Source organism: Agelaius phoeniceus, chromosome 5 (genome assembly GCF_051311805.1).
Source record: "Agelaius phoeniceus isolate bAgePho1 chromosome 5, bAgePho1.hap1, whole genome shotgun sequence".
Lineage (NCBI taxonomy): Eukaryota > Metazoa > Chordata > Aves > Passeriformes > Icteridae > Agelaius > Agelaius phoeniceus.
This window is the reverse complement of record NC_135269.1, coordinates 5,426,206-5,449,793: the sequence shown is the minus strand read 5'-3', so window position 1 is coordinate 5,449,793 and position 23,588 is coordinate 5,426,206. Positions and strand designations below refer to the sequence as shown.

General features: G+C 44.6%; 1 protein-coding gene across 1 annotated transcript in view; it reads right to left on the bottom strand.

The window, feature by feature from the left end:
• CACNA2D4 (calcium voltage-gated channel auxiliary subunit alpha2delta 4) overlaps positions 1-23,588 on the bottom strand; it is a 121,429-nt gene that overhangs the window by 81,173 nt on the left and 16,668 nt on the right. The window contains exons 9-18 of the mRNA XM_077178189.1: positions 22,285-22,359; positions 21,185-21,274; positions 14,846-14,959; positions 13,693-13,771; positions 11,590-11,723; positions 9,373-9,450; positions 8,035-8,115; positions 5,798-5,872; positions 4,508-4,594; positions 1,217-1,288 (exon numbers count right to left, since the gene is read on the bottom strand). Of these exons, the coding sequence (XP_077034304.1) occupies positions 1,217-1,288; positions 4,508-4,594; positions 5,798-5,872; positions 8,035-8,115; positions 9,373-9,450; positions 11,590-11,723; positions 13,693-13,771; positions 14,846-14,959; positions 21,185-21,274; positions 22,285-22,359 (885 nt within the window). The remainder of the gene's footprint in view (positions 1-1,216; positions 1,289-4,507; positions 4,595-5,797; positions 5,873-8,034; positions 8,116-9,372; positions 9,451-11,589; positions 11,724-13,692; positions 13,772-14,845; positions 14,960-21,184; positions 21,275-22,284; positions 22,360-23,588) is intronic.

Genomic DNA, 23,588 nt, shown 5'->3' with positions numbered 1-23,588 from the left:
GTGCAGTTGTGGGAGGGAGAAAAAAATTGAAGGGACAGCAGAAAGAAGATTGGGGGCTCCCTGTTCAGAAATATCCTACTGCAGAGAATAGCTGCTCTGTGCAAAGCAACAGGGAAGCAGTCACATAATTCAGTGAAGCCCTGGTACTTGGGCACCAGAAATGATAGAAGAGTCAACAGGAACAACCATAATAGCTGAAAAGTGTGCAAATATTTCAAACACAGATGTTAGCAATGCTCAGGAGAAGAAAAGCAAAGCCATTGACAGGTCCATGGGAGTTACAAACACCAGGAATAGAGAGAAAAAAAATGTAGGGACAAGATCTAGCAGGACAACCATTAAGAGGAAACAGAAGGGTGTCTCCAGTAGGAAATGGCCCCATTTCTGCAGTGGCTGTGAGCATTTGGTTTGTTGGAATTAATGCTGACTGTGGCTTAGCATGGGAACAGTTTAGCCAGCCACTGAAAAAAATGCTCTCTATAAAGGATGGAAAATTTTCCTGAAATATAGAAGACTTCTGGGCAGTGTAACTTGCAGGACTCTGGAATACTTCCTAACAGGAAATGATGAAAGCCAAAATCTTCGAGGGAGTTAAATAAATGTGAATGAAAAAGTACCAGTGAACATAAATGTACGAGATAATTTTGCACTGATTCCAAAGGAAGATGTATAACCCTGCCCTAGAGCTGGTAGGGAGTGTTCAAAAGTCTCCATTTCACTAGGACTTTTCATAAAACATCTGCAAATATTTGCATAGAAATTTAATCCTGGACCTGGATAAAGGGAATCACATTCTGACGAAGTGAGGGACAAAGTTTTCATGAGTGGTTTTTTATAGGGAAAGAGGGTGGCAAAACAGTCTCCAAATCTCCTTCTGCCTAAGTCAGTTCAGCATGGTCTTCCCCTGTTCTAACTCTTGAAGATGTCTGATTCATTTCACAGCCCTATAAACAATGAACAACATGCTTTTTGGCTTTGCCTGGACAAAGCAGGGAGCTGAGAGATGTTTCCAGTACCTTTCTGAGAGCAGAATTTTGGTAGGTGAAACAAGCACTTCTAATGATGTTCTCTTGTATGTCTTTAGCACATGGGTTACATATGTGGTGAAACAATGAAATCCTCACACTCAGGAATGCTGAACATTGAAAACCACATCCCTTGTGGTTTTTCAGCATCCACCCCCCTGGGTGACCTGAACAGAAGGAGAATTTCTTACCCCTTTGTCCACAGGGACCTTCACATCCATGGAGAGATAGCCTGTTTCCCCATTGATCATAGCACTTCTCAGCTGCAGAGGTGAACAAATTTGCTGTTAGTGTCTCCAGGCAGGACCAAGGAGGAATTAACAAAGCCACTTGTAATTAACACACAGGGGCTGGCAGAAAGAACCACTGTTGGTTCCCTCTCTTCCCCAGCCTTGTCTCGCTTCCTTTAAACAGAAATCCTGTTTGCAGTGATCAGAATCTTTGGACAGTCAAGCTGATAAGTGATACAGAATAGTAATAGTTTATCCTGAAAGCTTCTTGATATGTCTTTGAGCAAAAATAAAAGATCTGGAATCTATGAAATTGCCAGTCCCAGTTACAGACTTCACTGTTTGGCAGCCAGAAATTCATTAGCACAGTGCTTTGAGAGCCTAGAAGAGGAGAAAACTGAGAAACTCACTAACTCCCTCAGACTGAATCCAAAGATCTTTGACATTTTTAAAACTGATTTATAAATTATAGGCTGTATTCAGCACCACTTCTGAGGGGCAGAAAAGCAGCTGTTTAGCACAGTAAAGCAAGACTATATGAGAGCAGGGTAGGCAGTGAGAAGATCACTTTATTCAACCCAGGTTCCAAAGGTAAAATATAATTTTCACAGTGACTCCCAGCCTCTTGCAAGAAAGATCCAGGAAATTTTTCCACGAGTACAGAGGCTTTGACTTCAGGTCCAGCCTGCCAGAGCATATCAAGTCTATTGCTTCAGGCTGGATAGAAAAAAATAGGTGGGAAGTAACTTACTCATTCACAAATTGTTTCCTTACTTCCAGAAACAGGCCTCCATTCAGGTGCTAGCCAGTCTCAACTGCATTGGCTTTACAAGGCCATGGTTTTGTTTATTATGGCTGTTTGATGTGGGTTATTTACAGACCTAGAATATGAAGCTCATGTTTCCCAAGGCCCACATCTTGGAAATGAAAACACTGACTGGTACTATTACTCCTTTTTGGCTAAGAGTGTTTGACCTTCTTCCAGAGCCTCAGCATACTCTCTGTTCTGGTCTGACAGCCTGCAGGATTTGTTATGGGTTCTGGGTTAAGAATCATAGAATATCCTGAATTGGAAACAGGATCAGCAAGTCCAACTCCTGGCCCTGCACAGCATCATCCCCAAGAATCCCATTGTGCCTGAGAGCATTGTCCAAACGCTCCTTGAGCTCTGGCAGGCGGTGCTGTGCCCACTGCCCTGGGGAGCTGTTCCAGTGCCCAACCACCCCTGGGGGAAAAACCTTTCCTGATACCCAACCTAAACCTGCCCTGGCACAGCTTCAGGCCATTCCCTGAGTCCTGTCACTGTCACCACAGAGAGGAGATCAGAGCCTGCCCCTCCTCTTCCTCTCTCAGGGAAGCTGTAACTGCACTGAGGTCTCCCCTCAGCCTCCTCCAGGCTGAACAGACCAGGAGACCTCAGCCACTCCCCTCCAGACCCTTGACCCTTCTCCTTTTTCCTCTCAAACCATGAACATCCCTGTGCTGCTTTACAGACAAGCCCAAACCCTGGCTGCTGCCTGGCTGCAGATTGCACCACTGTGCATCAGTTGGTGTTTTTCAGACAATGCCAACTTGCCTCTCCTGGATTTCTTTTTGCAGCTGGCTGTATTACACATCACTAGCGCTTGGGCATATTTTTCCAGCCTGAATGTGCTGCTTATCAGCATTGCTGAGATTATACTGCAACTGATGTGGAGTCTGTCATTGATCTAATACCATAGCTACAAATATGAGTGTTGAAATGTTGGCAGCTTTCTGCTGCAGTGGGTGTATCTTGAGAGCCTCTAGACTTGCTGAAGTCACACTGCAGATACTGCTCACGTCACTGAATGTCTCTGCACCCTCTGTGACTGCAACCTTTCTTTCTTCTGGAAGATGCAGTACGGGAAGACAAAGTAGCTTTTGTTTCTCATGCTGGTTTCATGATTTTTTGTCCCCTGGATAGTTTTACTCTGACTGCCTATGGACAGAAACCTTACACTTGGTATTATATTTGCATTCAGGTATCAGTGTCAGACTGACTTGGTTAGGAGCCCACTAGCCAAATAAATATGAGAGCAAAGCAGATTTCTTTCATTTCCTGGGTTATTTTTTTTAATAGCAAACCAGGCAAAGAGGTATAGCTCTAAAAGTGGCTCCAGTGAGAGAGAAAACTGCAATGGGGGTGCAGTGAACCTACAACAAAGCTTCTGGCAACTTGTATCTTGGTGGTTCCACTGCATGTAAGCTTATTTTTATCTTGCTTTCCACGTTACTTAGTTCTGCTGTGCTCCCTTTCTCAATTTGCCACACTTCCCCCTCCCAAACTCCTTTGATGCTGCCTTTATACTTGGCCTACACTAGTGGCAGTAGCTACTTTGATCCTCTTGCTGCTCTGTTTGTCCTGCCTGTTTAAGTGGATATTGTAAGCATCAGATCTGTTTATCTCAGCAGTCTCCCCTGTAATCCAGAAGCATGTGTCTCACAGCTAATTCTCTCTTACTCCAAATTCAGTTCTTATCTTAGTCATTTAGGTATCTATTTCCTTCTAGTTCTGAGTAAAATAAAACCAGCCACAGAGGAAACCTCCCTATATTCTCATTTTATCTGGGGTCCTAGATGTGCAAAGCAGCAGTGTGCAGCTGTTACAGGTGCACACTGTTTCTTCTTTATCACTTGTTAATAATTTTGCTCAAAAGACAGTAGAAAAGAGTTTGGCTTTTTTTTATCTTTTCCCTCTGGTCAGTTGCAGATTTCAATAACTCCACACCTGTGCACTAAGGTGGTTTCTGGAATTTGTTTTTCCCAAGTCTTTATCCTCTGTGTTTATTACCATTAGTGATTGCAAGCTTTAGTCTCTTGATGAATGTTCTTGTTCCTGATCTCATTAGTGGAGTGGCTTCAGCTGTATCTCACACACTGCATGTGTGGGTGACATCACAGGGCACTGCCACACTCCTAACCTACTCTGGCTTTGTATTAAGGCAGCATCAGGCCTTGTACACACAGGAAGGTTCCCTGGAGCATCCTCCAAAGTGCTGCCTTCCTCCTCCCAGCACTCCTCCTTTGTTCCATGAGAAGGAAAACTCACACTGGGAAGGAAGACAAGCACTTGGTAGGGGAGCTTCATGCTTTGTCCTCTTGTAAACCACCCTCTCCGAGCCAGTCAGGCACAGAAAAAGAGCAGGAGTTCCCCCCACACCTTCCATACAGGCACACAGAGTAGTAGAAAGAAGGTGCTACAGGAGGTTAAATCCACCTTCTGACACTCACTATTTCATCCTGGTCTTCCCATTCCACTTCCGACAGATCTACGCTGTTGTAGTTCGGCTTGGGCTTCAGTTTCTTTCCTTCTTTATACTGGAATTAAAAAAAAAGAAGAAAAAGAAAAATATTCAAGTAAGTAGCTACATCAATTCCTAAACCAACCCTTTGAGAATTTGTGTGTAATTTGAAAAATAGGGGTGTCTCATTTCTTCTCTGACTAGGGAGGCAGAATTTGTGCAGAAGGCAGAATTTCTTGGTCCCATGTCACATATTTCTTTACACTGGCAGTGAGGGGCTAGGGGAGTCCCAGTGGGACAGGCTGCTCCAGGAGCAAGGGTCAGACAGGAACAACACAGCTAAACCTACAGGCAAAGGCTATGGCCTCCTTCCCCTAAACAGGTCAGTGCAACACCCCTGCCTGCAGGAAATCAGTTTTTTCCCTGCAGCTAAGAGTATAATCCCATTAACATTATAGTACCAGCAGGAGATCTTTTCTGATGGGAGTCAGGCTTTAACTCCACTCACGGGAGACTTTTCACCTACAACTAATTGACCCAAGAGGGCTATTCCACTAATCTCCGGGTGAGGGAGAAGGCGTGAATCGGACTGGGAGAGGCCAATTGACGCTGGAAAGATAAAGCAGCGCCCTTGCCTGGCTGTGCCTTGCCCCGCCCTGGAAACACGGCGTGTCCCTTCTCTTCACACAATTTACCTTTACAAGAACGTAAAATTTGGTGGATGATTGCTTGATTATTTATGATCATGATTTATATTTTTGTTTGGTTTTTTTTTTTTTGGGGAGGGGTTAGTTCTATGTTTGTTTGGGGGTGGTTATGAAATGATGATGACAGTTGGTTATTGTTTTTGATACTAGGAAATATAGAGGAAGGTTAATTGAAAGTGTATTGATGATAAATGGTTTGGATAATGTAGGGACATATGGTTTAACGTGCCTGTGGTGACCCTGGCCAAAGCTGCCTTTCTGAAGACAGGGCCACCATGGGGCTTCACAGCAGCTTTCTCTTGTGGTGACCACACTAATGCTTATAGCTGTGAGCAGGTGGATTTGTGCTGACCAGCAGGTAGATTTGGGCTGACCAGCATCTGTCTGAAATGTAAAATCATCACATGCTGGACATCTCAGCATTGAGGCCAGCTGGCCCTCCTGTTCCTGGGTGCCTGTATGTCAGAGGCTGGTGGCCTTCACAGCTCAAAAACCCCAAAGGAATCAGAAGCAGCACTGGAAGTGCCTGTGCTCAAGGCAGCAAAGGTTCTCAGCTGCACAGCTCCACGTACCAAAGGACGGAGGTCGGGGTGTGAGAGGATGTAGCCGTTGTTGGTGTTCAGGAAGGCGTAGCCATGGACACCCAGCTGCAGAAAGAGGCATTAGAATAATCAGTGCTTTAGCTACCAATACTGCTGTGTAATGGGTGCTGATGATACCCAGGCACCGCCAATATTGAGAAATAGTTTCCTTTTAAAGGTATCGACCAGCAGAAAATGGAATCCATCCCAAAGCAGATATTTGTCTGTTCTGTCTGTGCTTAGATACACAAAAGGATGTGCAGGTAGCTGGTCTGTGTACAAATTCAGAAAAATATTCCCTCCTACAGTCTGATTGCCATCATGGACAATTAGCACCCAGAGGCAGACTGGGCTCTCCACAGCAGAGATGCACAGGAAACGGGCAATGATGGGGAATGTTGTAGTTTTAAAATGCTTTTTAAGGAATAGCATAACCTAACAAGAGCAGACACTGGCTGACCTGATCTGTGAGAGGTTTCCAAGAGAGCAGTTACTCAGCTCAAGCCCATATATAATGCAAATTCCAGCTACACCCTGAGTTGCTAAAATCCTGCAGATAGCCTGTGCTTGCCAAAACATGAGATGTCTCAAGGAAAACAACAATGAATAAAGTTTCTATCTTAAAAAACATATTCCAAATCTATTCCTACAGAGACAATCCTGGAGGGATAACATAGGGAATTGAGGAGGTAACTAATTTACAGTCTGTCTGTGCATTCAGGGAATCCATTCTGTATTTCACACATCCCAGACCAAAACCTTGGACCACCTCTATGTGAAGCAGTTTTTTGAAAAACACACTTGGCTTAACTCAGTGTGGCAAGAATGAAACCAAGACACTGGATCAGCAAATTTCTTTTTTGGCCCATTAAAGCTGAAATTTCCCAGCCCACTAAAAGCACAATCATTAATATATAAGCTCCAGAGGTCTGGAATACTGGAACTGGTCCTTTTGGAGCCCATGTACCAGGGAATTCAAGTTGAGGACCCTAGATTTCCAAACTGGTCTGGAGTTGGAGGAGTTTCTGAGAAGATACATTCTGCTGCTGATATAAAGAAATTCAATTTTTTTCCCCTCCTTTCCTGGCACTGCTTGGAGGAAAGAACAGTGATCCTCCTTAGCCCAGAATAAAAAAAATTATTGTGTATCAGTCCTTTGAGTGACATGGGGAAAGGGAGATAAAGAGGCATTATTCTTATGCAGAAATCATATAAAAATTGACCCAAAGCAGGCAGCTTTGCACGCTGAGTGCAGGCACCCTGACACTCACAGTTCCAGGGTTGTCTGCAGGATCATTTCCTACAGCTGCCTGTTAATGGTCTGCCCTGCATCCATGTCTGGAAGCACCACAGAAATTCACAGCTTCTGACAGCACTTTCAGTCCTGTGAGTCTTCAGCAATCAGATTTTGGACAACTGCCTCACTGGTAGTAGTTGTCTGATAGTTATTGAAGAGAAAACAAAAACTTGAAATGTTGGCTCAAATTGCCAGATTTCAGGGTGGTCCTTGGATGTGCAGTCTGACTGAACAAAGGGTCACTGCCTGGAATTTACAGCAGAAACCAAACCAAACAGTGCATCTCTGGGGGAATTTCCTATGGATGAACTTTTTTTTTTTTTAAGATACATTGAACACAGAGCTAATGGAAAGTTTTTTGACTAACAATTCTGGAGAGCAAATACTCTATCCAGGTACAGCACAAAGCGAGTGAGAGCCAACTTTCTGTATGCTCTCCTGCCAAGAAACCATCATGCTGATCTGGAGAAAGGAACCTCTAGGCATGACAGGAGAGTTGGCTCTCCATAATCCATTCAGCCCTCAGTTTTTCTGCTAAGAATATTGACAGTGAAACAAGTACAGTTTTTGCCAGCTGGCATGGCAGCTCTTGTCCACTGGGAACTGGATATAAAACTTCAATTCTTCTAATACAGGCTGTCATCTCTGAGGGCTTTAGGCTGGTGACCATCAGGATGCAAAGGTTCCATGACCTTTTGCCAACCTACTGATCACCCAGTCCCTTGTGCTGCTGAAGCAGCCTAAAAGCTTGTAGTAGTGAATGATTTCATATGTGCTGTATGGAAACCACACACCACTACATCCAACAACTCTTCCCTTAGGCTCACAGTTTTTCCTACAGAGCAGAGAAGTGATTTTTCAGTCATGCCCGTGGAAGTGTGAGTAGTGACTCTGCTGTGCAAAGGAACCAGCTGCATTATCTCAGTCTTACCTTGTAGCGTGGAGCAAGTTTTAGCAACTCCCTCAGTGGTACATCAGAGCCCACCACACCCAGAAGAATGCCATGGGATCGCTTTAACACAAAGGAGAATCCATTTTCAGAAGCAAAACCTGGGTAGTTTTATACCTGAAAACACATTATTGTCTCCCTAGTAGTTTCTCACCCATCCCCTCTAGGCCTGTGTGAAAGTGGTTATTCAAAACCAATTAATATACTTTAAAAACTCAATAGAGATTATTCCAGTGTTTATGGAGAAGAGTATTTCTACACAACACTAGCCCGTATTCACTGCTGAGATTCAGAAGTAACATAAAATCTCTGAAAACAAGTTTTGAGGGCAAACCCCTGCATTCAGTATGTGCAAATAGCAATAAGGTCAAGAAAATAATGCAAACCGACATGAACAGGTTGATAAATTGGGCCAACTAAATCAAATGCCAAATAAAAAACTGTTAACCCAGAAAAAAAGGAAATCCCCCCCTTCCATGGCATGGGGATCTGCTTTTTAAATAAGCATCTGGAGAGCACTATGGAAAAAATACACACAGGCTCCCACAGCAGTGCTGTGCTAATGCAGGCTACAGTCAGCCCCAGGTGGAGAAGACACACAGTCACTTGTAGGACCTGGAGGAAGAATTTATCCCTTGTACAGCACTGATAAGGTACCATTCTCCATTTTAAAAGGATGCTGAGAAATTAGAAATGCTACAGAAAAGAGTGTCTAAAGGGTTTCTAACCTCAGAGGAAATGCCCTTATCAAATCATCGACATAATTCAACCTTTTTAATCTTATCAAGGTAAGACAGGTTTGATTTTATGGCAGTGTAGAAGATGCTTCCCATGAGAACTTACTAAAGGGTACAGGCTCTTTAATCTGAGGAAGCCATTATGACAGGAAGGTGAGGTCAGACAAATTAAAAGCAGAATTTAGACACCAGTTTTTCACTGAGAGTTAGAAACCACAAAAGAGAGAGCTTGGGCCTGGATGCCTTTCTTCAACAATGCTTTTGCCAAAACCAGGATATTTGGCTCAACTGTGTGAGATGTAAAGTCCTGCAATAAAATGCAGACTAGACAAGGTAATGATCTCTTCCAGCCTGAAATTTCAGGGTCTGTAAAATAGGCTTGGTTTGAAAATGGAAGGGATAAAACAAGAAGCATCATATTTAAGAGGTGTTTTAAAGAAATCATGGACTATAATTCTGACAGATAAATGATCACCCATGCACCCTGCCAGAGCTCTGCTGCCTTCCCTAATGGCTGAATGTTGGTTCAGAGGCCCTTTGGCCTTAGAGTCCCACAAAGTTGCGCTGCCTCTGCCTCACTCACCGTCTCGTTCTTCTTGCTGAACACTGGCATGGCCACTGTCGTCATGAGCAGCAGGCTCTGAGCCTGGGATGCAAAGAGCTGCCACAGAACAAGAGGAGAACTTGTGTCAGCAAGGGCAGCACCCCAGGGAGCACCAGTGCAAGGAGCTGCAACTCCCAAGGACCCCAGATGTGGGCTGAAATTGGCCACCTCCTTGTCTCCCACTCAGGAAACAGATGGCAACACTTTTAAATACTCAGTGTCCAAGAGGACTGTGGGATGGATGCTTGTTCTGGTGGGGTGATGAGGATGGGATGAAAGCCAGTGAAATGCATTGAAGAGTTGTTTTAATGAAGAGTCAGGATCCTGAAGAAGTGGTGGCACAATTTATACCCACCACTCTTTGTGAGTGTAGACATGAGCACTTATACAATGAGTGCAGAAAACACCAACACAAGCAGCACAGAACAGAAAAAAACAACACAAATATGAGCAAAATCACAAACAAGGTATACTGCAAACATATGAACACCACAAATGAAAAGCACCATAGACAAATATTTAAATGACACAAATACACACAAAGCCTACTTATATACACTTGTTACTCAACCATCTAAGCTCAGGAAAAAGAGACAAAGTAATGATTCAAACAGATACACCACAGTGAGCTATCTCTATGAGAGATACAGGACATGCATATGTAATGGAATAAGAGATGTTCCCAATTCAACAGAGGACAGATGCTCTAAGAGCACACGAGAGGAGGTAAAACAGAAACAGGCAAGTCATGCATAAAGGAGTCTCCCAAACACACCCAGCTACCAAAAGGTTCCAATCCTTTGCTGCCAGTAACATCACTCCTTCCATCTCTCATTTGGTGTGAGTAGCAAGGCAAGAAATGACCTCCAGTCCCTACTACAGAGCACACTGGGAGCCATAAAGGAGCAAGTCAGCCATCTAGTCACTTGATGGGCATTTGCACTTGGTATCTTGAGTTACTTCTCTGGATGGTTTTGTGTGGAATCTTCCCATTTACAGCAACACTCACACTAAGACACAGCAAGTAAACTTCTCTTACACTTAGTGGACATGTGGAAAAAGAGATCAGGTGAATTAAGCCACTGCACAGCACAGACAGCCCTACCTACTCTGAACCAACAGCACAGCTCTCCAGTACATCCAGCATTTCCTCTCCTCTTCTTGCCAGTGCAAGAGGACCCTTAGTGCTGCAGCCCCCACCCCCTGCTGATGTACAGGCCAGCTGTGGCTGTGATGGCTGGCACTGACACACTGACTGGCACAAGGGAAACAGCACATGCACAAAACACAGGATGCAGTTACCTCCTCAGACTGTGGCAGCTGGTGAAAGACATGGATGAACACACAAATGAATACATGAATGGAGGAATGAATCAAAGACAGGAGAGGTTGGGACAGAGGAAGAGAATGGCAAGACAAGAGGCAAGAAACAAGATGCAGGAGAAAAACATGCAGCAAACAAATGCCTGTGACTGCCTTGGGAAGCGTGACTCTATACACCAGTGTCAGAGGTGGCAAATCTGCTAATAAAATAAACTTCCTGGCTAATGAGTAGCATTTCTGGAGGCTTTGATTAGTACACTCAAGTACCTTGTCCCAGCCCTCCTATGGCACAGCTCCTGCAGCAGAAGATACCCCACGTCACCCTCACAGAGCCAAAAGTCTTCCCACAGGGCAGGCCTGGGACAAAGCAGGGGGCATTGGGAGTGCTGACTGTCTGCTCTTTTGCAGTGTGTCCTTCACCCACAGCGCTGGCTCAGGACCACTGTGGTGAGTTAGGTCTTGCTAGTTTAAGGAAGGAAAGAGTGAGCCTGCTGCCTCAGCTGAAATCTCTGTCTTTGAGTAGCAAACAATTTGCAGTAAGCTACTGGGCCGGAGGAAATCAGTCTCTGTGACCCTACCCTTAGCCAAGAATGATCTATTGTGTGAATAATCCTTTAGAAGGCACCCTGCTTGCACAGAAGCACATCTCAGGAGATGTTGTGTCTGTGTGATTAGTCCTGGGCACCCGGGTCACTGCAGATTCATGCCTGAGTCTGCGTACACACCTCAGCTCCAGGAGCGAGCAGAAAAGAAATATTGTCTATCTCAGTAGAGCCAGAGACCAGTAATTTCTATCAACCAGCCAACTCCTGGCTTGTTCTGCCTAAGTTTCAGGGCTTTATTTGGGGTTTGGCCCATGCTGGAGGTCCTTACCGCACTGTCCATGTAGGCTTCGGTCCAGATGATGTCGTGGTCGTGGTTGATGACCATGGGCCGGCTGAGCACGTGCAGGTACTCCATGACATTCTCCTGGACATCTGCCAGCGTGGAGATCTGAGTGTAGTAGCCTTCATGGAGAAACAGAGCTGTGAGTCACTCTGCTGACACATCTCCCCTGTTTCTAAATGAGTGCAAAGCTGGAAAACTGAATGTCAAAGACTGGGTAATCTGCTCTTTGTAAAATGGGCCTTGACATGCCTCATATCCAAAAGCATCTGTGTAAATCTAGAGTTTCAAAGCAGTGGTTCTGTTCTTCCAAAAATGCTGAAGCAATATGCAAGAGAGTCTTGATATAACCAGATTTGTGCAAACCAGATGCAAAATGTTGCTTTGGGTGTCAGGAAAAACCTTCCACTGATCAGATTGCCTGTAGTCTGGAAGGCCAAACAAATGCAAGCAAAGGTTTTCACCAGGTTACCCACTTGTCCTGCCCTATTTAATATTAAGATCAAATTCCCACTTCCTCTTCCAGATTTTTTTCCAGCACTCTTCAATCTGCCTAGCTTTACATTCAAGGATGGCAACTACTTCCATCTACACGTTGGAAGCAGAATAAAAAATACAAGTTACCTGTTTCCAAAGCTTTGTCCCTGCAGCTGGACACACAGCAGTCTAAAACCACAATGAGGAGTACAGGGAAAGGATGTTCTCAAGTTACCAAAAGGTCCTCAGAAGTAGCCCAGATTAGAAGTGCCAACACAGAGTATTGTCATAAGGATTCCTGTGTCCTGCTTCTCACCACAGGCATTGGTTGCACTTGGTATAGGATAGAATATGTCAGATGGAAAACTTTCCAATCACCAGGAAAACACTGCCATGTCAAAGGGCTCATGTTCTGATAAGCTTTGTGATGTGCAAACAGATTCAGTGTGCTCAAAAACAAAGACCAAAAGAGTTATACAACACATTGAAACAGAAGAACCAAAATCAGGGAAGCCCTCCGCACAGCTCAGATCTGGTAAGTGAGAATGCAAGTGCAAAGAGCAACTTTTTGTTACCTAGTTGTGCAGAAGAATGCATTCTGACATTTTACAGTGAACCAACAGTACCATGAATTTTCTATCACTCATCTCCTGGCTGAATACAGAATCTGAAACCCAGGGGTTTGCTTCATTTAACAAAACATAAAACTATTACATGTAATTCATAGTGCTAATTAGATGAATGCTTGAGACTTGAGCATCCCTAGCTCACAGACATTCTAGAGGCCAGCAACTCTCCTGTTTTCAACTCTCCTGTCAACTGTTTTCAGCAGCAAATGTTCCCATGCATTTCATGCTCTGCTGGAACCACTGCTCGGGATGGAAGTTTGTACCTGACACCCAGCTTCAGTTTTCCCTTCCTTTCCCTGTTTATACAGGACACTGATGTAACCAGCATTGCTGTCTCCAGAGGCGAGGTCATGCCCAAACATAGATGGCTTTTTTTCCCTTTCTTCCTCTGCTCTTGCAGACTCTGACAGTGCTAACTTGACTTTTTAACTGGCCCTCAAATGCATAGAGGCGACTCACCTACTGTGGATGAATTCTCTCATTCACTTAATTTCATGCCAGTTAGAGAGAATAGTGGGTTTGGGGTGGGATTAACAAGCTATTTTGGTACCTCCGTGAAAATCACTTACACACAAAGAATTTGGCCAGGATACAGGGGTTAACCTGCAGACCTTGTGAAAATTGCTGTAAAACCTTTAGAGCAGCAATGTTTGTTTTATGTCTCAGCCAAAAGATGTCAGGCTCTCTAACAGAGCTTTGGACAGATTGTCAAAAGCCAGCAACTGGGACACAATAAGCATAGGGGACTTAGGTGGACTGCAGCCAGCATGAATCTTGGTCATAGTGTCCCTTGGCAGGGTGACAGGAAAATGCGGTGGCTCAGCACGGAGCACTTGTGTTAGTTGGACACAGGCACACTTCACGTGGGCCAGCAGGGTCTGCTTTTTCCTTAGGTTGTCTTCCAAGCAGGGGTTTGTGGGCCCCAGCAGTGATGGGTAAGCCTTGGAAGGGTGCAGGGAGGTTGGGCACCATTCCCACACAGCACCTTTGTTGTTGCAGGCGATCCATTTCACATTCGGGGCAAAAGTGACCTCCCGTCCTATGAGGTACGTGAACACCCGGACCTAGAAGCATGCAAAGACAGGAGAATGAGGCTGTAATGTGCTACCAAATCCAAAAGGTTGAAGTTTGGCATCCCCTTGTCCACTGGTGTGGATGTGGTGAGAGCAATAGCTCTGCCTTCACACAGAGACAGGAGCCTCTCACACCATTTGTTTCCTGTTTTGTGCCCTGGAACTTAATTTCCAATTACAATAAGCCCAGAAAGCCAAGTAGCACCCAGGATCATCTGAATAACAAAGCAAAAGTGCAAATTCTGTTTGATTTTATGATAGCAGCTCTGCCAGGCACTCAGCAACCACATGCAGAGAAGTTTATAGCTCCCAGGAATCCTTTACCCAGGGGAACAGCTGGCCACATGAATCATTCAGAGAAAGCTTTACTATTTCTCTTGCATTTGACCACCAACAAAAGAGCCAATCCTGAAATAAACTGTTTTAACAGCCCCCTGCTCTGGTCTCTCAGTAGGCTGCTTCTCTCCCTTTGTGCATTGCTGCTAGCTGGGATGAGGTAAACAAATAAATCAGGAGGGTTTAGGATGAGCAGTGGTCTATTACATTTTCACTGCCAGCTCTGCTAGTGCAAGCCTGTAATCAAAGACATCAGAGTAAACAGGGCTGGAAGACACCTAGAGAGGCTGCTTGGATCATTCCCCTGCCCATAAGAACTCAGAATAGCCAAACCTTTCCTGAACAGAACCAGTTATAAACAGTCCTACATGGGATTAAAACTCTTAGCAAAAGCTGGTTTTTAATTTTGAAATATTCAACTCAATCTTTATAATCTTATCAGGAGAACACTTAGATTGCCCACAACTTTAGGAAACAAAGTGTATGAAAAAGAAAAGCTTCCCTGACCTAGAGATCTGCATTTGTAATCCTCTCACCTCAGAAATCACCACAGTAGGCTCCTCCCTGGCTGCTTTGTTTGCATTTACAGACAGGTGCCCATGGGTACTCAGGTACTGGAATATGTGAATGCTCAGCTTTGTCTGATATCCTGGCTCATGCTCTCCTCCTCCCAGCACAGCAGAATAGCCCCTTTGCCCTCCCTTTCCATTTATCACTTCCCAGCCAAACCTTCCGATCGGGCCAGTTGTATTTTTCAAAGACAGCTTCATAATCCTCCACGGCTCCATCGGTGATCAGCATGATGGCTTGGTTACACAAACCTCCTTGGCCAGCATCTCTGAACTACAAACAGAGAGGGAGAGCACTGCTTATCCACCACTGGCTGTTTTTGAGGAACTGCACTCTATTTATTCACAGTGGGCCACATCCTGACTTCCACTTGCAAACCTCACACTGCTCAGAAAGAGGATTGTGTTTGCATGCTGCATATAGATTTTTTTATTTATACAGCCTTGCCTGGCACATGCAGACACAGGAGGCTTTGCAGAAGTAAAATAATGAGGAAAAAATAAGTGCTGTGGAGGAAGGGTGTGATTCCCTGCTGCTTCACATCTTGCACAGTCGCATTAGTTTATGCAAAACAACTATGGATTGACCATAAACATGGCAATTCTGATTTGACAGCAGTAACTGTCACTTTTTATGGCAGAAAATGTGAGAGGAGTGGGAAATCAGACTCATCATTTCAGGATGAATCCATCAGTCAGCCAAAGAATAGCAAAGAAAGGCAGGAACATATGAAAAAAGAAGGCTACTGCCATTGGAGCTGGGAAAGGTTATGGATGTGCCAGCTAGAGAGGCCATACACTGACATGACAGATGACCTGTTATTTATGCATAAGAGATATTTCAGGCAGAGCAGAAGTGCCCCAGGACTCTGGTACAAACACTGCCATGCTCCCAAGGGCACCTGCAGAGGTGTTGGACAGATGTGCTCCTACAAGCGTGCCAGAGCCTGCCTGTCCAGCCAGGGAGAACCAGCCTTGGAACGCTGCCTGCCTCCTTCTCCATGTGCTTCCCATGCCCTCAGGTACCTGCTCTGGAGAACTGAGGGCCTCCTGCAGCACCAACACAGTGCTAAAGCCAGCAGCAGAGGCAGCTGAGGACATCCCAGGGACAAAACTGAGCAGCCACTTGGCTGCAGCTGCCAGCTCAGTCACTCTGTGCTTCTTCTTGTCCTGCCTCTTACTGCTGCTATGCTGTGAGAAGGAAAAGTCTGATCAACAGAGAGAGGAGAGTGCAGAAATTGATTCAGAGTGAAAAAATTATGGAAGAAGGAGAGACAAAAGCTCTCCTGCTAACAAAGATTAATGAGAGGCAATAGCATGAGATGAATATACAGGAGACCAGCTGAAGGGTGATTAAGGTTACATCAAACAGCAGCAATTTTAAACTGAAGAGGATAGTTATACCTTATGAGAAAAAAGGTATCCCAAGTGGCACAATTAATTGATAAAATGAAATCCCTGGATGGGAGAACAAGAGCACAGGCCATGAACTGGGAGTTTTTACATGTTTTAGGGTTCAATTCCCAGCTCCTTTAGGGTTTGGTAATGCTATGTTATGACAGACAATACCTTTACCAACGTGGCTGGTCCTGTGGTTCCACTTAACATCATGACCATGAATACCTTGAAGCCAGTTCCAAGCCCAGATTTCCCCAGTAATTTCACCACTGCTACAATTACATTACAATTTTCTCTTACTATGAAATTACCAGGCTCAGTGCTAATATCACCATAACATCCCCTTCTGCCACCATCTATGTTATCAGTCCTGCCTCCTCCAACTTCACACAGCACCTGTAACTACACTGCAGGAAGAATGGATTCCACAGCTTCTGCATGACCACAGGTACAAACCCCTCTCTGGCTGTGCCCCTGCTTGTATCACTGAGCAGAACCAGGACAGATGGAGCAGGAGTGATCTGAAGGGTGCTGTAATAGGGTCATTTCTAACTAGTTGCTCTCAGGGGAAACATCTCTGGGAAATACCAAGTCAGGATGAGGTGTTTGGATGTGCTCCTCCTCTCTCATGTCCCCACAGCAGCACATTCAGAGGGGAGACAGGCAGTAAAGGCTGAAGGTATACAACAGGAACAAGCAAAGGATGCTCTTATCAAAGGAGAAAAACAGGTGAGAGCCTCATGGGATTTTGCTAAAGACCAGCAGGTAGGAAAAAACCAGAGCCTCAAGTGAGCTATTTCTAGGCCAGAGATCAGCTGAGTGCAGATTAGCAGGGAGAACAGACAGTGTGAGTGTCCATGAGGGAGGCACAGGGTGCAGGAGAGGCTGTCAGAAAGAGGCTCAGATCACAGACACAGGAACCTTGTGGTTATGAAAGCAGCTTATTCCAAACTGTTGCAATCTACAATATGTCTGTTTGGATTATTATTAAATTAACACTTAATTAAGGTCACCCACCATTTCATCAAACGACTTAAGATCTCTTCATGAAGCTTACTTCAGAACTCATAATTCTGAGATACTGAGAAATTGGATGGTGTATCAGAACCAGCAATCTCCTAATTACAGGAGTAGATGATATTTTCAACAAGGAAAATGAGATCATCAGTGTCATAGAAATGGAGATTAAAAAGACAGATTTAGAAAACAAACGAACAAGAGGTAATCCCTGGTTTTTAGGTCCTTTATGACTGGCTGCAGCTGTAGCAAATGATCTGACAGCATTTGCAGCAAGCTCTGAGCATAATTCCCTGCTCTGACTGAAGTCTCAGGAGCATGAAAGAAAGGGAGATGAGGAATAACATGTCCACAGAAGAGATGTCTGAAGAAATGCAGGCTAGAGCTGGGTCAGTGAAGGAGGCACAGAGCTGTGTAACTTCAGTCACGTTGCCAGGACTAAGAGGCATGATCGAATTAATTCAGGGTCACAGTTTCCTGTACTCCCTTGTTTGCTCATTGCCTTTTACTCTGCAGTTACAGGCTGGCACAGAGCTCCCAGTGAAGAGATTGGAACCATCAGCATGGCCCAGAGATGTGCAGGCAGGCGTGCACATTATGTGCATGTCTGACCAGGGGACTGAGCGGCCCCTCTCCATCTCCTCCTGCTCCATTATTTATGCAAACCTGCCTCTGGAATGGCCTCCAGAACTACTGAAAATTCAAACTTGGTGGAAAGCATCTCATGGGGAGAAAATCAGCAGTAGACAAGAAAACAAAGCCAGTGAAGGAGAAACAAGAAAGGGCATTAAGCAAGATAGAAGGAACTGGTAAACAGGAAAGTCTGAGGTTTGCATATCCTGAAAAATATGCTGTAGAATCTGGGTCCATAAAAATGTGACTGGAATCAAGAAACAATTTCTAAGTGTTCATAGAAGAAGCAAGAAAGGGAGTAAAAATAATACAATGCCAGATGATAAAAATCAGAGGGAGATGGTCAGGCAGAGATGCTTTAGAACCTTCATCCTTTATAATCAAAAGGAAAATATTGTAATGACCGGGCATCTGCTGAAGTAGTAAGAAACTAAGAAAAGAATGAATAAATGAATTAGAGGCAGGGTCACAAGGTGGTAGGGTCAAAGAGAAAACTAATTTAAAGCATTTGAATTCAGCATGAAGGGAAAGAATTGCAGAAGGTGTAGCTAAACTACTTGCTTCATGGGCTGAGACCTGTCTGGGACTATACAAGATCCCAAAGGATGCAGAAGCAACTAACAGACAACCTAGAATATGGATGGATAAACTCTCCTTAAACATCTACCATGCTACTAGAAAAATTAGTAGCACATGCATCTTGTGAATGTGCAAATAAATACACACAAGTGAGAGGTGAGAGACCACAAACCTTTGCTTACTTAAATCAGCACACAGGTTCATTCTTTTTATGGTACCAGTTTGCTCAAGTTACTCAGAATTTTGTGTCTCACAGAAATCCAGTCTGTTACCAGCTTCATCATCTTTTTTTCCACCTATAGCCATTCTGGAATGACCCACTCAATTAACTTCAACGTTTATGTGATTTCTGAGATCAACACTGAGTCAAGGTACCATTAAATCAGCCTGGTGGTAAGAGGAAACATCCTTCCAAGGTGGCCTTGGAAAGCAGAACTTGGCTTTTCTTGTCCTCTACAGGGTGGGAAAAGTAACAGCTTTCAAAATACTTGCTCTGAGTGTATCCTGAGAAAGGAGGACAGATGCACATTGGAAAGCAGAGGCAGTGGCTTGAACACAGAAGAGGAGGGTGGATACTGCCTGGGGAGGGATGCTGCAGAGACACATCAGCTGAATAGGAATTAACAATGTGACAGTGCCTGGAAAAAAACTGTAGCTGTTGTCTTACGTCCTGTTAAGAGGACTACGGTGTGTAAAACAGGGAAGGCAATTATTCTGCTCTGCTTAGCACCTGATAGCTCTCAGCTGCAGCACTCACACACTGTTGGGAGGGTGGTGTTTCAGGGGAGGCAGCCTGGAAGCAGAACAAAGGGGTATAAATCCTGCAGGAAAAAGGGGAGAGAACAGGGCAGGCCAAGCTTGTTGAAACAGAGAGAGCAGCGAGACAGATTAAAATTTAATAAATAAGAAAATATCTCAAAAGATAGCACTTAACACCTGAGAATTTTGAAGCACTTCATAAATGTGTGCTTAAGACCATGGCTTCCCTTGGATGCCTATTTTATTGAAACCACTTGGTTTGTGGCTAAATTGAAATGGAGAGTTCAAGTGGTTTATTGAGCATGGCAGAGAGGGACAGGGGGGGGTTTCTGGCTAGCTGTTCTCCTGAAACTGATCTGCAGATTGTGTCATGGATTAAAATATGCCCTGTCTCCCCCAGAGGATAATGGATGAGAACAAAGACAGTGAGAGATTTGTGCTCTTCTTCAACCCATCTTTGCTACTCATACCTCATTGAGTGGGTCTCTGCTGGGCTATTAATTCTGTAAGCAATTGGACTGAGGAAAATTACCAGGGAAATTTTGCAGCCACTTTCATTACAGATATTATTACTGGTTGTCTCTTGTAATCAGCAAAGCCTGTTTCATCAGTGTGATGCTGCAATTTTCATTCTCCTGCGTGTGCTCCCATGAGCAATAACAGCAGAGCCTGAGGAACAGCTGAGAGTGGGAATTTTGTCTGATGAGAAGGGGGTGGTCAATTCCACCAAAGTTGCCCCTTCTGCTAACTGTGACTGCACAGATTTATTTTGACAATAAATAACTGACAAAAACCTTTTTCCTCTGCTTTTACCGACACAGGTCTAAGAAACTCGAGGAGATGATTTCAGAGAGCCCTTAAACCACATAAGCACTTGGCAGGGGACACCCTTTTATCTTAAGATGTGCAACTTGCAGAGCCTGGGGTGCTCCAGCTGCTGATATTAAGGCACTCTGTTTCACACATTTCTTTGGTAACAAAGATGTTGTTTTATGGACAGCCATCTCCTAAGCACAGAAGAGCATGACACCTTCCCTCATCTGCAGGTGCTCAATGCCTGAGCCTCCTCCCCACACCCAAGGTGAGCAAAAGGCACGAGGGAAGCAGTACTTCACCTTGTGAGTGAGTAACAGCAGAAGGCTCTATCACCACTGGGTGCTGCACTCTCCAAGAGCAATCTCAGAGCTGTTCAGAGCTCATTGAGCAAGAGAGAATCAACAAGGATCACAATAAGTTATGACTGCTGAAATTGACTGCATTTTTAAATGCTAAATAGACAGAAGAAATAAATTCTTTACCCACCAAGGAGTTTCTTCTCTATTCTCCACTGCAGTGGAGTCACATTAGTCCACTGGGGTGCATGGACAACACTCCCTGGAGGTATTTTTGGTTCAGCTATTTCAGTGGAGGACATATTTTGTCTCAGCTTTTAAGGCCCCTTCCAACCCAAGCCTTTCTATGATCCACAAGCCCACTATAGACAGTGCCATGAGGGGATGGGGGCATTCAGCTGGTTCTTGGTCCTTTTTCTTGTTACCATTCCTTAAGAAACAGAATTAAATTGTATGTTTTCCTCCAGGCTACTGAATTTCCTATTCAATGAGGCAATGAATAATTTATGGTTCTTTTCAGAGGGATTAATTCTCCTCTACCTGGGATTTCTTCCCCAAGCACTGACACTCAGCAAAGTGACATTGAAATAAATCTGAAGAATAATCTTCCATGTCTTCATTATCATCACTGCTCACTAATAACATTACTTACAACCAGAATTGTGGCCCTCAGCTATCCACTGTATTTTATTGCCACCATCTGTAAAGGTGCCTGGGCAATGCCCAGTTGTGGGGCTTATTAAGAAAACTCATGAAGCCACAGCTTTGCTGGCTCCTGATCCTTCCTGGGCAGGGACTGCTGGCTGTGGACATCATGCACCAACCAATGCTTCCCCTAAGACAGGTGAGCCCTGCACACTGCTTGTGACAAATGTGGGATCCATGAGATTAGCTCCTGCCTGCTCCCCACTGCAGCAGCCTGAGGGATGTGCTGTCACTGGGGGAGAGGAGTGCAGGGCTGGGCAGGGACACTCAAGCCTCACACCAGCACCAACTCTTACCTCTCTCAGGATTTTGAAGGACTCTGTCAAAGCCTTGCTCACAGTCCCCACTCCTTTTGCCTGCAGTTCCTCCACCAGCTGCTTGAAGTGCTGGCAAAAAGAAAAGGAAAAAAACCAGGAATGAGTTGCAGGCAGGGTGTTCCCTTTGAGCAGAGCAGGAAAGGGTAGCCCAGAAAAGGCTGTGCCCATGCAGCTCCAGCAGGACTGCATTTCTCTGTCTCTGGACTGTGAACCACTGAGGATCCATGTAAGATCATGGAAGGGGCAAAACTACTGGAAATCTGATCTGCCCTTAACTGCTCCTTCAGGAAAAAAAAAACATCCTGTGCCCCCAAAAGCAACAGGATGGGGAAAAAGAAAAAACTGAATGCTTGTCTATGACTTAAGCAGCACTGACCTGCTTAAATTAAACCTCTCTGCTAGATAGTGTCTAGGATGTTTGGGAATCCTTTGGGAATCCCTGCAAAGGCATCACCCTGTGTAGTCATACCCTGTGGCCTAGGGGCTAATCTGGGAAAGAAATCTGGTTGATGAAGGCATACAGGGATGTAGTAATACAAATTAAAAAAACTGAGAGAAGAGGAAAACAAAATAGGGAGAGAAGCTAAAAATACCAGTCAGCCAGGAGGGTGGTGGAGCAGCTGGACACAGGCTGGCCACCTCAGGGCTGCTGAACCATCCTGGATCAGAGCAGCAAAATCCCTCCTCAGAGAGGGCTTGCTGGCAAATCCACCCTGATGAAGGATCAGGCCAGGCTGAGAACATATTCACCAGGAAAGGACTGATTATTCTCATTTCTGAGGGCTGAGGATGTGGGGTGTCTAAGATGGAAACCTTCTTCCCTCTGCACACAGTTTTTAATAAGGCAGCCTGGGCTAGGTCTGCTGATGGTGCAGCAGTGGGGACCCTGTGTTACACAGCAGCTTGGGGTAATTAAGGGTGAGCCACAGAGCCACCACACAGCCCTGAACTGGTGCTGGCTTCTGAAATGCAAACCCTGTTCCTTGTCCCTGGAGGTTCATCTCACAGCATCTCAACCCTGTGCTCTGCCTACATGAAAAGAGCTACCTGAGTTACACTGAGAGGGGCCTGGTACTCACCTCTCTGTTATCTCTGTCTGCTTGGACCAGGATACCCTTAAAACAGGGCTCAATAAAGTGAACATAATCATTGTACTGCAAAGAGAAAACAAGAAGAAAGGGGTTGTCATGGGAGAAAATTCACAAAATGGGTTCATGTCCTAGGTGTGTGTACAGAAAGCCGCATGGAACATGATGCCATTTTATACCCATTTCCCTTAAAAATTGTTTATCGTTATCATGGCAAACTAGGATTTTGATGACTCTTCCGTTTGTTTGAAGAATGCATTAATTAGTGTTTTGCTGAGTTCTAGCTGAGCATATCTAAACATACAAAGTTACTTTTTTTTCCCCCACTCACACTACAAAGTTTTTATCCTCACTTTATGAACTTGTATCCCTGGCCTTGTTTCCAGCACTTTCTGCACACAGTTTGCACTTCTGGAGACTTTGTGAGTCCCCAGCTGAACCTTGTAACCTGAAGTTTGAAGCCTCTGGTGCACAGCTGAACAATAACAAAGCAGATTAGCACACATCCACTGGATTGGGATAATTAGGGGAGTGGATGATTCTAGGCTGTGAAATGTGAGGAAAAGCTTGGTAAGGCCCCTGTGAACCTTTTCCTGCAGGATTCAGAAGAGTGCAATTCCTAAGAGGCCACTGATACTCAGCTGATCAATAGGAACTTAGGTCAGGCTATAAGATCTCTGAGCCAGCAGGTTCTTGGTGTGAGTGCAGTAAAGAAAAAAAATTAAAAAACATATCTATATATATATCTATATCTATATAAACATGGTATTTCTGGGATTGTTTTTGAAGAACAGATGATATTTCAAACTCCTTAATGACTCCCCTTCCATTTTTCTGCCAACACTGTTCACTCTTCCATCTGTCCAGTCATATAAAGACAGAATTGTTGCCACTGGAGTTTCTAATTAGCTAACATAAGAAGCTATCAACAAAAAGCAGAATTTATATCTCAGTGGCTGTGCCCTGGCAAGCTATCATAGAAAGAAGCCTGGGGAAGGAGATGGTGTTTGAATTAGCTTTGAAAATTAGAAGGCAAGGAGTCTTTAACATGGCACCAGTCTTGCAATGAGTCATGGAAAGAAGTTTTGTTTTCTGTGGTCACTGGTGTGGTTTTCTGTGGGTAACCAGCCCATCCTCACCCTGCCAGGGCTCAAAAAGGAAGAGAGTAACACTGAAGCTTCCTGACCAAGCTCCGTGCAGCCCAGCTGATGGACTCAGAATGCTAAGGGCAGCCTTGCAGGATGCTGGGGCACAAAAAGGCACATGGTGGTAGTTTTCTAGCCTGGACACATTAT